This window comes from Opisthorchis viverrini (assembly GCF_000715545.1).
Source record: "Opisthorchis viverrini unplaced genomic scaffold opera_v5_62, whole genome shotgun sequence".
Taxonomy (NCBI): domain Eukaryota; kingdom Metazoa; phylum Platyhelminthes; class Trematoda; order Opisthorchiida; family Opisthorchiidae; genus Opisthorchis; species Opisthorchis viverrini.
Window position 1 is genome coordinate 1,267,787 of NW_008751718.1, and position 18,106 is coordinate 1,285,892.

General features: G+C 41.4%; 1 protein-coding gene across 1 annotated transcript in view; it reads right to left on the reverse strand.

The window, feature by feature from the left end:
• The window catches only part of T265_04016 (hypothetical protein), a gene marked incomplete at both ends in the record, with an annotated part of 96,488 nt that overhangs the window by 10,074 nt on the left and 68,308 nt on the right, over window positions 1-18,106 (reverse strand). Inside the window, one exon of the mRNA XM_009168634.1 lies at window positions 9,625-9,806. Within this exon, the coding sequence (XP_009166898.1) occupies window positions 9,625-9,806 (182 nt within the window). The remainder of the gene's footprint in view (window positions 1-9,624; window positions 9,807-18,106) is intronic.

Below are 18,106 nucleotides of genomic sequence, written 5' to 3' on the forward strand. Positions count from 1 at the left end.
TATATATATATATATACTAGCTTCCTCGCCTGGTTGGCTGACCAAGCTCTTCTCTGTTTTCAAGAAACACTTGTATCAGGAGGAAGAAAGGTAAAACTAGGCAACGAAAGTGGCTGATTTCAACGCGTCTGTAACAAACAAATCTGTATTGTAGGCTGTCATTCTTCATAGAAGACCATCTGTTCTGATGAACTTTCTTGATTGGTTGAAATCGTCTTTATTGCACACTGTAAATAATGATGGAGGCTTACAAATACAACATTTCGAAAGGCATTTGCTCAGCTAGAAGTGGATGGTTAGAAGTTGGAGGGACTTATACCTGGAACAGTCAGCGCAGACGGTAGTTGCAGCAAGCCAGACACTCTAGGAGGAAGATAACAAGGATTTGTGGAATTTTTCCTCCCTAAGTGGATTGCGCCTATAGTTTTGAAAACGCTTTGATCTACTTTCGTCCCCACGGAATCTACACCCACCTTGGGTCTATCGAGATCTGGGACAATTATCTTTGATGTTTATAAACATGCCTATTTGGTTCTTACTTGGTGCATTTACTCTGTGCTAGCTGCATTGTAGGTTTACGTCACTATATTTAGTGATAAATGACACGATGGAATGGACAAATTGTGGTCTCCCCTAGAAGAGAGATCATAAGAAGCCACCTACATAACTATCATCACAGCAATAATGCAGATATCGGAACCCATCTTAATAGTAGTAATGGACGCGAAGCTCTGGTTTCGCCATATGGAGATTACTTTCGTCGACGACTACCACGCGGAACCCAAATGAGCTGCTCAACACTGGGTTTAGAGCAGGCAGATTTATAATAGAAAGTGAAACGAAAAGTGAAACACGTTTGCTAGACACTGGCTAATCAGACAAGTGATCCAAACCGTCAGTTAAGAGCCCACAATGGTAAAATGCTAACCCATCACAAAAACTACTAAATGTTGCATATGAATTCTATCCAGAAAGATGCGGAGACAAGCCTAGAATAAAGCAGAAAATTATCTTTGCAGGTGGTTTTAAAACGAGTTCTACTCAAGGAACGCCAAAACAAGACTGCAAATGAAAATCATACCATGAAAACATGAACGGCATGGTTAAGAGGTCAATGGAGCGGATTCCTCTACACAGTAGGCACAGGTGATCTCATAGTGGGTCTACCCCAACACGTGGGAAACACGGTGTCTAATGAACAGAACTCCAGGAGCAGAAATTCGGTTTCGTTTACGAAACACAAGTCGACAGGGAAGCAGTAAACGGTGTTGTGCACCGGACTACTATTAGGGTAACGGTGATACTACTGATTAGGGAGGCACGCGAGTAGTATGTGTTGTTCGTAGAATTTCGCTTTGCGTCGACTGAAAAGGGGAATTCTGTTGCGGAATTCGTGGGGCCACTTTGTAACATTTGCTTGGATTTGACCGACGAATGAGTGGTGGCAATGAATCTCTAGGAAGACTCGTTCGGGAGAAGATCTGTGTCCAGTTTTTGTAACTAAGGTGCAAATTAGAGTTTTGCTGCCCTGTTCAATGGTCTGTAAATGACTCCGCATCGAAGGTTTTCTTCCTTTCATTAGTATTATTAGTACTATTAGACACACCTGAAAGATCCGTTCAGACGGTTGGCATAAATTTAGGCAGACATCAGAGAATCTTATCCGTTACCCATTTTCCACACGGAAATACTAAAGAGGAAATACGGGGCGGACACAAAAGCTTGAAACATGGTTGCCAATCGTATAATCGATCAATAGACAGCAAACTAGGCTGAACCTTTTCACTCTTGAGAGTAGAGAACTCAAAACTTAACCGAAGAACTCAAAAGATCCCCTCACTGTTGGAAAGACCGGCGATAAAAGCAGCAAGATTAAGATAATCAGTTCGTAGACCTAAAACAAAGGAGTAATCTGAACATCAGTTGATCAGAGCACGGACCTGCAGACGTACTAGGACGATTGACAAACAAATGACTATTCCTAATGGATAAAGCCGTCATATACAGTGGCTATATAAAGTGGAGCACCGCACTACTCAGCCCCACAAAATGGCCACCAAATTGTATTCCAACGGATTAGTGGTTTCACCCGGGCGGACGGCAAAACGTTCGCAAATGAACTTTCGAGCTCATAAAACAAACAGTCATCCATCCATTCAACCTCTAAGGATGGCCCATTGTTTTCCGTCCAGTTACTATTAATTCCCCACATTTAGTCCTTATTTTGCATGACAGCGTATTTTCTTTTACCACGTGGACAGGGATTGCCTGACATAGTTTGTTTATTCGGCCATTTTGGTCAGTCGAGAGTGTCCTATACGCTTTAGCGTGTTTTCTCAGAAGCTGCAGAGGGCTGAATTTCACTTCTTTATTGTGCAGGAATTGGTGAAAAAATACATCTCTGATGAGAAAAATGGTGACAGATTTAAATTTTTTTAAATTACACTAGTTTTCTAAATTCTGCCTCTGTTCGCTACGTTACTGAGTGCCAGCGGAAAAAGTTTAACATCTTTTCCATCGTTCATTTTTGGATGCTTCATCTGACTGTATCCGTTCAATAATAAAAAATTCAAGCTCTTCCTGAAGTATATGATTGTGCTTTCCCTGATTTATTTTGTGACATGTATTTTCGATGACTTGTGTGTGATAAATCTTGCCCGATTAGACGAAAAGCGAAGTGCAGATCACATGTTTCCCGTATTAATCCGGATTATGTACTGCACAGTAAAAGGCATTCTCAGATGAGGAGTGCCATTTGGATGATTTCAGTCGAGAGGTTCAGTAAGCGATGGTCTAGTGTAACATTTCTGCAGCTTTTAATTTTAGTTTTAGTTTTAGTGGACACTGTTCCTACTAAGTTGGAACCCTTTCTCGTTGTTAACATCATCGGTTTTTCTCTCCAAAAACAAATAGCACATGATTTCCTGTGAAAGACTAAACAAGGAGCGATTGGCAATTTCAAAATATTCTTAGATGTCAAACGACCTCGAGCTGGGACCTTTTGATTCTCATGTGAATCGCATTCTAGAGGCAAAGAATGGGGACAAAACCACCTTCTGAATAGCAGCGACGTTTGCTCAGAAATGATTTGTTTGCTTTTGGGGACAGTTTTTGCGGTGTAATAGCTCTGTCCACACTATCCACCACTATTCATCAAAAAATGTATAATGGGTATTCACTTTAAGCATATAGATTAATAAGGAGCCTACTTCTTTACGGGGATTTTTACTGAATACGTTGATTCCTAGTTTCACCAGGTGACTTATAAGTCTAAGATACGGGAACTGAATATAACAAAAATTGACCCACTGGACCAATCTGATATGGGCTTCCTATTGGTTATGAACGAGCGTTTACATCTGAGCTAAGAACATAGCAAGGTACCTAAAAGAACGCTCTGAAACAAGACTGTCATCATCTTTTTTGCTTGAATTGGAAGCTCTGTGTGGAGCAAATACGTGGACCAAGTTATGACATGCATATAATTGGAATAGCGCCCCTGTTGAATTGAATAAATGGTGCTCGAGTGTCTGTCAAATATATGTTCAATTTCCAATGAGTTTATACTTAGTTTAATGAATATTTGCTCACTAAAACATGTGCGATCATCGATTCACTCACTGTGGTGCATGTAAGACTAGAGAACTCCCTGACCAAGGACTGCCTCCAGTTCCTAATCGAACGTTTGCAAGGAGGATCTGGTAATGTGACTTTGTCACTCGACGCTGTAGGTAGTTGTACTTTGGTACCAAACCAGTTTGTTATGTAGCTGCAGTGTAAATTCAGACAGTAAAGCGTGCTTGGGTGGGGCGAGTAAAAAGTACGCACTACCTCTAGTTGTAATCGATAGAACGAAGTTCGCAGTAAACATGCGTTGCTCTGCTTCATGACCCGCAATATCAAAAGTTGAAACAAGGTTTCAGCCGTACTTCAGTGAATTAGTCAAGCAAGTAAGTTACTCAACATTTGCTGAATCCTCGTAGGAACCTATACATGCACATCACTATTGAGAAGCCTATGAGGACTTCATAGAGACTATTCTAGCTATGATATTAAAACTTTTGGTAGAGAAAATATTAATGGATTGTTGCAGCAATTACGCCGTTGTTCATGGAACAATTAGGCCAACACAAAATGTTCAATAGTTGAGGAAGTGGTTTTGTTCACACGGCAGAGAAAATCAAAAGCATAGCGGTGTTGGGAAAAAAACTATTACTCGGAGATCAACGACAACTGTGAATGATTGATGAATGAGACCACCGTTTTGTGATCTGTCCATGAATTTCAGCTCACATTCAGGTCGGTTTGCACTGGACCGGCATATATTCTCATTGGTCTAATCGGAAAATGAACAGTGAGTTTCTGAAAAGGGTTAGGGGCAACAGAAATGAGTGAACTCTGATGCACACTCAACGTTGGCTGTTTGAAACGAATGAAAGAAAGCTACATCCGAAATATATCACCTACGGTCAAGTATTTTGAAAGTAATGCATGGGGTTCAAGATTTCAGACCTAAATTTCATTCACTAAAAGTAGAAAACCCGAATATCGCTATACCTTCATCTCATCGCAGACGACTCGTGCTGACAACTGGGAAATTTTGTTCACACTCGAACATTACCGAAACTCTTCCTCTGTAATCACATCTAGATAGGATTGGGAACATGTGACCTTGGTTTCAAGTAGTATAAAGGTCTGAAGACCAGCTGATCTGCTTTATGGGAGGTTATTTTTAGATAGGTCAGATACCTGGAGATAACCTTAGAATGCGCGAAACTTACTGAGACTCTGAAAAAATCGCAGTTGGGAAGCCATCAAGAATCCGGGGGAGAAAAGCTAGCTTCTCATTGGGCACTTAGCCAGTCAATCAATTCAGCAACGATCGCGAGTGCTCAGTCATGTCGAAGAAGCACGGCCGAGGATGATGAGTGTACAGGCATCTCATGGAAGCGATGCTGGATGATCATGTGCATTCGACCAATGCCAATTTAACAGTCTAGATTGAAGGTCAAAAGTACAGTTTAACTAATACCAGATCCATTGTAAATTTCGCCCCTACTTGCTCGCAATAATGCTGTTGTGTTTCATGTTGGTGAGTATTGATTTAGAGCATTGATTTAGGCATGGAGTGGGGACAGCAGTTAGATAAAACAACTATGTTTAGAACCCTAAAGCGTTTTCATGCACTTCGTGTACGAATGTTGGAACGCAAGTAAATGATTAAAGATCGTGCAATGTTGAGCGTAATCCGAGGTTGTCACCTCATGAGAACAAGCAAGTTCACCGGTCACTAGTGTGCTCGTAGTAGATGACAGGAATCGTGGTATCTTTTCTCAGAGTTTTGGGTTTGATCCAAAGTTGAACGGAGGTCTATCTGAGACAACCTGACAGCAATACAAAGACTATTGGGTCAAGCAGTTTTGGGGAGCTGGAACATTAGGTTTCAGTGGAAGTTAATAAACAACCGATGCCAGCATCTTGATATGCATTATAAATACTATTGATCATCCGTAGACAATCATGCTTGGACCAGAAGGCTTCCACATTTCTGAATGAAAATCTTAGTCGCCTTGTGATAACATCAACATCGTTCACTTGCACCGTGACGCGGGTCTGCTTGGTCTCACTTATGGGCATTTGTGCAGTAAGTCAGTTTCTTACAAAAGATTTATCCTGGTGGAATTCCAGCAAAGTTGTCATTGGATGTAGCAAGGATAATCTGTCTTTGAGCAATATAAACGGCTGTACGATCACTCAACTCACTACACCTGGTGCTTCTTGACACAGCATACCATTACCTGTATCTCTTTCCGTTGTTTGAAATCAATTTCGAGGGATTTTATAGGTTGTATTAGGACAGTTTGGAATTTCAAATCGAAAATTTCATCCCGCATTACGCAACTGGAAGTGCTCATGTCACAACAGGTTTCCTCGAAGTGCTGCATACGGTGTGGACGTAAAACGGTGAACATACATTAGAGCTAGCGCCTACTGGCCCTTAATGTCTAGAGGAAAATGGAATGTTTATTACATCAAGGGAAAGTTTAAGCCTCCCATAGTTATTTCATGTTAGATTAGTTTTGAGGAAAAAACACATTTCCGTCGATTCTCATTCTCCGACCGACTTACCTAGCTTCACTGTAGCTAGGGAGTAGAAATCTGCCCAATCAATGTCGAAAATCAAGGCGCTTTGTGATACAAGTTTATGTATTGCAGCCCAGATGTGACCGGCTCAGCATTTCGTCTCTGTTGTTCTGATATATTTGTTAACGAGGGCCTCTCCCTGGCGCCAAATAACCAAACCATTTGATTGGTTGTATGTGGTTCTATAAATGTGTGATTCAGGCTGACGTTGCTCAGGGGTGAGTGTTTCATTAGTTTGGAGATATCAGAGGTCACTTGCTGACCCGACGTTTCACCCAATGTTTATGGATCAGCCGCTAACACTAATCATTGTTTAAAGTACGTGTGGCTTTTAAGTGAAAAATGAACTTGAATTAGTTCGACCCAAGGGAGAAAATGTAACAGCTTCGGGCCTGGATGGATCACGTATCTCAGTTTACAAGTATATGATAAGCGAATCATCATCGCCTTCACAGAAGCCTGTTTCTTACCCGAACGGAGTAGTGTTGCACCGGGGAAAACACTATTTCTTATCTTAGAAGGGACGTGGGTCCTGTACAAGGTGATTTGAGCCACTAAAGGTCAACTAATTTTTTCATACCATTGAATTTGCGAGAAGTATATGCTCTGGGTCGGAGGGTATAGCACAACGAAATATCTGATGTATCCTTACATCAAACTGATTCACTGGGTGAAGTGTGGCTGTGACCTGTTTCCCGAGTGATAACTCCCCCCCTAGTGCTATCTTCTCCATCCATTTGCCCTTAGGTCCCATCAGGGAGAAGCGTCGATTTTAGCTTTCAGCCAACAGTGGCACTGAGTTAGGTGATATCCACTCGTGTAGCGAGTCTCATCAGTTTACAAGAGCCACGGATCACTCGATCACTTTTCATCTAACGTTATCGTTGAGCATGGCAACGTTCCATTTGGTGACCTCAAACGAAAAGGCGGGCACGTGGTGCCATCCATGAGCACAAAAGCGTATACAATTGGGTTGACTCTGAGTTTCATTAATGAGCCACAACAAAGAGCTACAACAGAATGATTTCAGTGGCATATGGAATTGAACATCTCAACCGGTACCAAGCAACACCTGTTGTTATGATGGCGCATACAGAAATATGTATGATTTATGGAGTAAGCTTTATGTGAATGGCAGAAATCGGGAGATGAATAATTGACGACGGAAGTAACATAAAAAGACTTTGTGTAACTTCAACTGTGTTAAATGTGAAAGGTGTCATTACAACGGATGACGTTATGACTACAGCACAAACTGGTTCGTGTGAAACAACACAAAGTTAGATGGAGTGTATTTTCAATCCAGTAGTCGCATGAACTCGAGAACTAGTCAGTCATCAAGTGGTTGTTGATGAGTAGTTCAGGATACCATCCAAAATTGAATTCTTCTTTCATTAGAAGTAAATTATTCACTTTAGAAAAACCAGGAGATCAGGTCCACATTAGTTCAGAATAACTCCACATTACTGCATACACATGGATTGGATAAATTCGGACGCCCCGTAGGTTTGTAACTTGGTCGATGTCGCAAGAAATATTCAACCTACCTCATCTATGAAAGTAGTACAGTTCAAAGCACTAACAGTTGAGCATTTTTCAGCATTTGGTGCACCAAAATACCGGTCCCAGTATTTCGTTAATTCTGCGCAAAGCGCCTATGAGGAAGGAGTTCATGATTTCTATAGAATGTCGGTTCCATATGGTTTCGTGTGTGCGGAGTGTTTTTTTGCATGTGTAGTCCTTCTTTACACAGCAGCAAACACTTCTGAGCACTACAGATGAGGAAATACATATTGCTGATGTTACTTCTAACAGATGCAAGTAACTTTGTTTTTGCCTCACACTACACCACCGAAAGTGGCGGAATTTGGGAAAAGCAGAAAGCACGTTCCGTCAACTTGGCCCAAGGTAAATAGGATCTACAACAAGCCGGGTGACTCTTAGCCTATAAATGCATTTGAATGAACTTACCGAGAACTCGGCTAGATTTCGGAGCATTATTAGCCAACAGTAAGTTTCGTAAATCACAGCTCACGCTGAATCCAATTTCATAGACCAAAGCTCCCTAGTTGAAAACCTAAGCTCTGAGTAGCGGAGATGATGGTCCATTGCATTCACCGAGTCAATCTACAACCTAATCTACAGCCCATGTTTCGCTAAGCGGGAATAAATCGGAAGCAATTTACTAAGACTAGCATCATTACTGATGTGATTCCTCATATACGAACCTGAAGAAGTCCAGACGTTCCTGAAGGCCTATGCGTTTATTCGGCAGCGTGGAAAATTGCATACTTTCATTTAACTAGATGAAGTTATGTCCACCGCTATCATTTAGTAAATGTAAACAAAACCCTTTGAAGAAATCTACGATAATACAGGTTTCCAAGCGATTTTCGAAAACCGTTGACGACAACACGCAATCCGATCATCCTACATCGGTATAAGATAAAATTAAAAAAAATTTAAGAAATATCGAGGAAGTCCGTGGATGGCATGTCGAGAGAAACTAAAGTTTGGTGAAACTCACGTTTGAGAAGAATGATTTCTGGCGTGCTATTTTCGAACAATCCTTGCTGATGGAGGTTTTAGGTGATTTGTTTTAATCCCAGTCACATCATTCAATACGTGGGTTCATGTTCGGTCAACATATTTGCCATTTACAAATAGGATGTGACCAAAAAATGGCCACGACGTGAATTTTGTGCAACATATTGATCTGCCACTAGATGAAGGCCAAACTGAGTAATCCAGGCTGAAGTTTTTTCCAACAGGATTGACATTTACTTAATTTCAAAATGGAGCATTGTAGATTGACCGGTAGAATCAGAGCAGACGGAGCTATTTGAGATTTTCAAAAAAGTTAGTAGTTTCGAATGAAATACTGCAAAGTAGTCACTCCAAGAGAACATCATCTAAGTAAGGGAGCTCAACTTAAGGAACAAGAATGTGTTTAGTCACCAGACATTTTCAAGAACAGTAGCTCCAACCATAGATCAACGTGGCATATCACTTCGAATTTGAACTGTGGTCGATTCATTAACAAGGTTCTTACTCACGATGCTAACTGCCGAATTAAGGGCCATAAAACTGAGCTATTAGGGTTCAGGCAGATACTACACGCCATAGATCTGAAGGACTAATTATCAAAACGCTCAACGTTGGTTTGCTTCATCTAATTTTCAAATAATCATTTTTTGCTTTAGTTGTCTTGTATTTTCTGACCACCCTGTGTTCTTGATATGTGTTTCACATGGTGAAGCACAGTGCTTTCTGCCTTTAGGCTCATCGGGTTAAGTTTGAACAAGTGAAAGAGCGGCATGTCTGATTCTCGTTCCTGATAAAATTGTCTGTGCGTCGCGCCCGTTGCGCATGCAACGATTACGTTCGCAGAGTTAGCAATTCGTACTATTTACATTCCTCACAATCATTAAAATAGCATCAAACAACTCTTTAAAATGAATGAATCGAATGTGTTCTCACTTCTTTAAATGTTTCTCGGACAACTTCCCGCTTGTAGTCGAAATGATTTTGGTATTCGCTTCGTACCGAAACATAGCATGACCTAAAGTAACGACAGGAAAAGTTCTCAAATCTTCTGTTTGCTCGGTTCTGTCTCGTCCATCTGCGACCTCTGCAGAACATCGTGGCCCTCTGTAGTCTATCTTAATACATGAAGATAGAGAGTAAAAACCTATCTTCTAGGGCTTCGTGAGCTGTTAAGCGCTATTCGCTTCTGGTTCATCGCGCACTGAAAAGTGCATGTGTTTTCCCCTGAGAATGCATAACAGTGGCTTCCTACGTGCAGTAGGCTTGTTCATCATACCGCCGTACTATTCATCATATCGAAGAGGAGCTCGCATATGTGGTGAAAACCAAGAATTTAACTTTGAATTACTGAGTTGAGAAAGGGTTTCTAAAAACAACCTCTCCTCTTTAATTCTGATACATGCTTGGCAATGAAACAGACACCGTTAGGTAGCGTGGAACTTTCGGTTACATATCTCGAATGTGGGGAAAACGTTAGAACACAAGAAGATCCAAAGGCCTCCAGTCAGCTCCTCATTGTATGCACGTTTTACGAGCCCTAACAGGCTTCAGACCGAAGAACGTTTAGACCAAAATTTTGACTACATGTCATATTTCGGACAGCTCGCTCCCTGTTCATGGTGAAAATCATGGTGACTTTAGCTAAGCTGCTGTGATCGAATGGTCAGGTGAAAGACGAAAAAGCTGTACGAAACAATGAGCAAGAACAACATTCAGTAATCTTATGAGTAGTGTATAACGTTCATTCAGATTCCACAGCATCTGTGGCTTAGAAGCCAGGTGATCATATGCTAATCGGTTGGTTGTGTGGCGTGTGTGAAATCCCCAAGGCATGATAATTGAAAATTAGAATCACTCGCTTAAAAGTCGACCGATTAAGTATTCTACACAGTCGTATAGGGATGCAGCTTGTCACAGTTCACTTCTATTTGGATGTCAAAATCTATGTTGATGCATTTTCAGCAAATTGCCTCTATAATAAAAATAAACGCAGTCTTATTTATCAAGGAGAAGGACAAACAAACTGAAGGCCTCTTCCATTATGCCCACCTGAGAATCGGGGAATGCAACAGCCGATCTGAAACAATGGGTGCTTTTGTGAGAAAGTGGCTAAATTTAGTTTCACTTTGTTGTTTAGCCGAAGAAATAACAAGTCATCGTTATGTGAAGTAGCTCCGCGTCGTCTCCATAGGAACAGTGCGTATGACGAGCGCGATACAGATAGAACATCCGCTTTGTTTTTCTGTACCTTGATTGCCATTGTGTGGGACGTCGCACAAAGTACTCTTAATAATAGAAAAATGACGCGTTCATTCTTCAAACAAAAACGATGACCATTTACGTGTTTCCGTAAACGTCCTACCTTCTCTGACTGAGGCGGTGTGGACGCCAGAAGACTGATGAGTTGGAATATTGGCCTGGTTGAACCTTAGGCTGACTAAATGGGTCACCAAATTAAAGTCAGGTTGTTCATATGTTTCATGAATGAAATAACTCAACGTTTGAGAATGTATTTTATCTGAATGAAAACAATGTTGCATGGTAAGCTACAAGTGACAAGTATGAATGACAAGGCAACTAATCACACCAACCTAAAATTGTCCAAAGACTGACTGTACCAAGGAACTTATCATACAACAATCCTTTCAGGATTGTGCCAGTACTAAAGGAGTATCTTGAGATTGTTTTGGCAAAGTGGAAATATTTAGTGCTTGTCTGACGGCCAACAGTTTTTGAACGATCCGTCCGTAATCAGGAGCAGCCTTAACGCTTGAGGAAATATGCTTATCAATATTCCGCTTGATTTGTCTTCTTAGCATGCTTTTTAGGTTTTTTTGGGATTCAAGCAGCCGATAACGCTTTATTTGCTAGAATCCAAGCAGGAAAGCGTGAACATGTAACAATACGCCTGGAAACAAGCGTAAATTTGTGCATCATTCTGCTCAAGTAGTCAGCTCCTCAAACAGATTTTCCAAGATTGACAGGTTGTTCAAAAGATTTTGGAAAACAAGTGGCAGGAAAATTTGCGCTTTTGGGGAACTATTACTACCTGTAAACCGAATTTCACGGTCTAACAAATTTAATAGCTATGCCCTTATTTTTCGTTACGTGGTGAGCCTGAACTGCGTTTTAAAACCTTAACAGAATGGCAGAACAAACATTTCAGTTTGCGCAAGTCTTACACATCCTGTCCTGAAGAAACGTCCACATGGTGAATACGGTAGGCACTTACTGATAGACCGCAACCTATGCACATAGAGATTTACGACGACAAACGTGGGAGCTGATTGTGCTGAAGGATAAACATTGAACAGAATACTAGTCACTAATAACTAAAGACGGTAGTTCTGCAGAAGAAACCCCGCAACAAGGGCGTTCTGTTCATTGAAAGAAGTTCCACATATTTGTTTGACTATGACATGAAAGCATACTTGTGCAGAGGGAACAACTTTTCCAAGTTCGTTGTTTGTTGTTTTGTTCTGTTTCTGGGCTTTATTTTTAAGTTATGTTAAAAAACTGAGCACAAAGCAACTGTGGAAGATCTCATGGGGTTGAGGTGTAGTGGGGTGATTTTCTCCTATAACTCAAAGAAACAGTTAACGTTCAAGTGAGGAGTCCTAGTGAGCGGGCTCACTTGAGAATGTTGGATATCGAATTCGTTGAAAACGGAGGCCACCACTCGTACAAGGAATATATTACCATATTACATGTAAAATATTACACTAGCACACTAATATATGACACTGAAAGTACCTAACGCATGCTTGAAATATAGCCGAAGGGCAACATAGAGGTTTGAACGGATCAACACCATTTAGAGTCTTGAAAAGTTGAAGAATTTAGAAAGTCAGGAAAAAGAAAGTGGAATACGGTTCCTGCAGGTACGCAGACCCTTAGGAAGGATACCGATTTAATCGGCGACGAGAGAATAAGAATTGATGTGGGTGGCTTCAGGAGCAGAAACGTGTGGGAAGGAGGAGTTGAATTCTGTGGAACGTTTACCACGATAGCGATGACAAAACTGCCCGAGAAAGCCCCAGCCAGACGGTAGGCAAGTATCGGCAGCTCACCGACCACAGAACGTGAGACAACAAATTGCATAACCTTCCACCGAATAAAAGAAGAACAACGGTTATGCAGATGGAGCACCGCTCAAGTTCGAAACAAAGCCGTTTTTCAGATGCATAGACTGAAACTAATTTCATTCACAAAAAATGGTGGAGTTGTTTGCAATATACGAGTCAAGGAAAGACCGTTTTAATTAAAATAATTGAAAAGAGAGAAGCTTGCAGATGGAGAACTAAAATCTGTGGGTCTAGAAAAATTAAATGTTATTATGTTCAGCGGTTGTCAAACATAGGTGTCTGCAAGATCGGTGTTCAGAGAACTGCCGCCACGCATTTGATAATGACTAATTCGATATAAATCAGGCCTTTGAGAAACACGACCCTCATAAAGTTGAGAGTCCCATCATGTAAAAATGTGGGTACAACTTCAGGCACCGGAAGGAAGGCATCCTCTTCACATCTCCGAGTGAGGAAAGTGTATCTGAATCTGTATCACGAATCCGAGTCAGTACCTATTAGTCAGTTCAGCAATGGGATTAACAAGGCTAACCTGATAGAAGGTCTTCGAGATATAAAGGCATCCTAGACAGACCTCAGCACAATCTTCTAGTGAAGATGACCATAACTGTGACATGTACACAAGCAACTCGCCACTAGACTGATGGTATTTAAATTCATATTTGTGTTCATCCAGGAGACTTCTTAATCAGGTAGAGGGCCTTTAGTCAAAAGTGACACCAAAACTTTGGAGAATCCGAGGCGACAGTTTTAAGCAGTTGCTGCTCAGGTTAGATGAAGAAACATTCTTGAGAACAGTAATTAATGGAGGGCTTCCTCCAGCAGAGTGAATTACAGTGAAGCAAAGCGAGCTGCGGAAGAGACGGAACATGATTTGTGAGAGTTTTGTGGTATGGGAACGTAAACAGCCACTTCGGAAACAATAAAGTTCAAAAGGTTTAAGGGTGCAAAGTGCAGTGAGCACTGTCAAATAGGCATAGTCAAATTTACCAACAGTGAAAAATAGTTCCACAGCGCAGGACACACTGGGAGGGGGGGCGAATGATACAGTTGTGGGCAGAATGTTTGGCAACGGTGTCGACCTATTCCTAACATGCGAGGTCATAGCACCATTTAGACCAAAAGTGTGAGGGTGAGCAGACATTCCGAATGATTGAGTTCACAGGCTTTTAAATGGTGTATTAAATGGCCAAAAGGTCCTGTTACTGGCGAACATATCCATGACCTCTTTGTGATGGTACTACGAAATTTCCAAGGAAAAACATACAACAAAGTTCAGAGGAGGGTGTGGACTGCCAGTTTTTTTCAAGGGTTTTTTAATTAAAAAATTCATTCCGGAGTCTAGAGGACGTAGAATATTGAGGTAGAAATCGGAGCGTTCTGTTGTTGGTGGTACTCGACAGGTTCTCAGAAAAAATTGCAACCATCCCGTGGATGTGAGTAGCAGAATTTCCGCACGGCATCTCTGTTGGCAGAGTGAAGGTGTCAGAGGGCCTTTCTAGACGTAGATGCATGAGATAGAAGCACAGTGGGCGGAAGAGCCCGCGTTACTGAAAGCTCTGAGGAGCTAGTGGTTTGGCCAAGGCTTAAGGTTTAATGTGAGTCATCAATGAACTAAGAAATTCGAGTCGGAGAAGACGGAAAAATTTGGTGGTTGCAAAAGGTCTACCTCACGGCTGGTCACATCATAATTGTACATCAAAATGGCCTAGGAAGCTCGGTTCAGTGGTGCCAACGGTCTGTGGGGGTGTATTCACAGTTAACACGCAATGGGGAGGAAAGTTAAACAGTACTGTTCCTATTTAGCGTTGGAAGTCGAATCCCGAATTATGAGTAGCTAAAAGCGGCTGGGTGAAGTCGAAGATTGCGTGCACAAAAAGTCTTGTAGAATATAAATTAGCAACCGGGGTGTATAGGGAACATTATTCTCCTTGTTTTTATCCTCATAAGGCCAATGTGAACAAATATGGAGTCGTGTCACAAACACTTATCACCTCTCCACTCTCATAAAACTCACATAACTCCGCATGACCTGAAACTTCGCTTGTTTGTCTCAACCCAGTTCAATGTAATTATCGGAAAGTGATTAAATTTTCGCAATATGCATATCGCTCAATGTTCACTGATTGTTGCATGAGCAGGATTTTTGTTTCCTAGTCGAAGGTGCCTCAAAATTACACGAGCCTAAGTAGTCCTCCAAGAATGAACAGCAAATATTTAGAGTTTTTCAAGTCTAAGGGTATTTAATAATTCGTCATATCATACCATGTCAAGATAAAGAGTTCTTCTGAGACTGCTGTGTAATGTAACTTATGTTTGTTACAGAGTTTCCCGTACAGCTTCCACACACAGTTTTGTGTCGGTCCAACACCACGCCTGGGACCAAGCAAAATCAGTCGACCACAGTACCCGTGCAAAACCTGAGCTCATCGCATAACGTTATACGCATAAATTAAACAAATCTAACCGGCATGGGCAGACGAAACTAGCTACCATTTCCTCAGTCACAACGAAAGTCATATACATTTACAGTGTAATTTCTCAATACTATGTGTCCGGCTGTAGTCAAATGAATATGACTGAAGCTGGCGTATTCAAATCGTGACAAAGAGGAGAACGCGATGAAAACTCATCGGCTCAGTAGAGTGAAGCAAAGATAACCACCCCTTGTTTGGTCGGATGGAATTCCATTATGTGGATTCTCATAAAAACGAATTTTTCCCTTCAGTAATTAGCCGGCGTTCAGGATTTTGATGGAGGTATAAAAATCCTTTCAAAGGAAAGGTTTTCTCTCCACATAGATTGAAATGCATTCGCGATACCGCACATCGGAACGTAGGTGACTGGAGAGTGCTTTTGCGAACCCTTCAAAACGACCCCTTTTTTGCAGCATCCCTGTTAGACGTCATGTTATGCAACTCCGTTGCTTTTAAGGATATTTCAAACCGAATAGTTAAAGCAGCATCTGTGGCAAAGCAATCTATCCTCTTATTACATAGGACTGTGGAAGCAATTAGCGTTATGAACCTTCGTCATCGTCGGGAAGTTACCCATGCATACGCATTTGAGCATCTCCACAGATACCATGCTTTGTTAAAAACTGAAAAATCGCACTCAGTCTCAAAATACCAGGTGCGTTTTACGAAGGATGTCTTCATCAGGCATACAGCAGCTTGTTTAGGATCCAGGTTATCCCAAGATTTCACTTACCCGCCCAGAAAATCAGTTCCAGTAGCTCATCGGTATGTGCAGTAATAATATTACTTGAACTCAGTATATGCCCCTATCTGTGCTGATACCTTGGTGTCGTACTGGATAGTGGCTTTCAACAGGATCTTAGGCACGACGTAGTTTACTGGCCGCTCTCCGGTGTACAACATCGAAGGGGTCTAGTTTCAGTAAACATAATAATCGCATTATTAGATAACGGGGCAAAGGACTCCTTGATCCCAGTGCTTTGTCGTGGGCGATTACTGAATTTATTCTCTGAAGAGTTTGTCTCCCATTCGGTAGCGATTACTATGGCTAGCTCACATCAGATATGAAAAGCACTGAGTTTGCGTTTCACTGTTTTCAGGGAGACACCTAAGCTAATCAACGCTTTTCATCAGATTTTCAGGCGCGTATAGCACTGTTTGACTGAGAAGACCTGAGAGCTAGGGCCGGATAGGCACAAGCACAAAATTACCTGTCAAGATCGCGTTCTGGGTTTTGTCACAAAGAGACATGAACTGCTGATGAGCCCTAACATGAGCGAATTTGAAGGTTACTGCCCCTCCTTGATCCAAGCTAACCAGGTTAATCGCATAAATACACAAGAAGTGCGAAATCACCATTCAGTAGGTTCATGTAAGCCACTTCTTTTCTAAGGTGATTTCAGAGTGACCAAACAATACTGTTCGTTTTGAAAGCGGATCGCGTTATAGAAGTTCATTGAAAAGGTTGATTGCTTCATTGTCACTCGAGCGTCCAGCGTTTTCCTGACTGCCAGCAAGCCTGACTTATGGTCCATTGGGTACTATCACTCTCAAGCTGAGTTTGCAGTCGGCTACCGTTTGATTGCCCCCGTTTAATGCCGTTACTTGACTTCAGTCATACTGACGTGTACTGGTTAAACAATGAAGCCGAATTCCAAAAAAGAAACAATTCGCATGAGAAGTAGAAAGCTGTTATCTAGCGTTCCTTTAAGTGAACGAGAAAGTGAGTTACATAAGCGTGAAAAACTCTGCGCAGAAAACTAGACGTTCATTGGAAAAAATGTATAGCACTGTATTTAGAGAGGAGAGGTAAATATCTACTTGAATATAATCTATTCTTTCTTTGCGCCATTCTCAGGATAGGTTTTATGTGCGTCAGATAAGCACGGATTATATCGTCCTGCCATACTTGCTGCACTCGAGAAGGCGGATTGGCATCTTACACACACTTCCGCGCTTACCCCAAATGAAACCATTATTGTTTTTGTATTAGAATGTCTGTGTGGAAACTTGAGGATGGACTAGTGTGCGTCTAAATTTATCCTGGTGTAGATCTGAGGGTGAGTGATTATACGGTTTGGTGAGAGTTCCTGAAGAGCGCTCTAAACCAGCTTAAAACCTCAAGTATTTCACATCTTTCACGATGGCATGCCTGTATCATGGTGTTTGGAGATTAATCTCAAATTTCATTGGACCAAAAAATATTGGAATACACTGTCATGAAAAAGTAAGAGTTTTTAGTCATCCTTGTTCTCATTTCGCCTCAAATGAACATGAACATCAAGCGATGATCGATCAGGGCTGTACTGAATACACTGATCTCTTGAAACCCAAATATTAAAAGCATTTTCAGGGTCTCACGCCGAAACTGCTGTGGTTGGAGAAAGGTTAACTTTTTGCCGTTGCCAAAAAACATTTTTTGACAGGGAACTAACAAGCTCAAACATCTTGCACTTCTAAGAAGTCTTATATCGGAACTCCGTAGATGAAAACGTCAACACCGGCCATTATATACGGTAACTTGGCAAACTCGTCTACAATGGAATTCTTTAGCCACCCAGCGTATTAACAAAATTCAGAAATACACAGCGTGCTCGTTATTTCATGCGTATATACAACCGAAATAGTCCCCTGGGACACGGCCGCGGAGTGAATACACTTGGAATCAGACTAGAAGGGGTTCGAATCTTTCCGAGTTTCAGTAAGGTACATAAAGGTCCTGCTGAAGCGATATAAACATACATATGCTTAAGCTTTGCATTTCAAGCTTCACATAACTATTCTCTGCTTCATACCAATGTTTATTTTTCAACCAACGACATAAAACCGGATGATTTATGGAGATCAATGCTT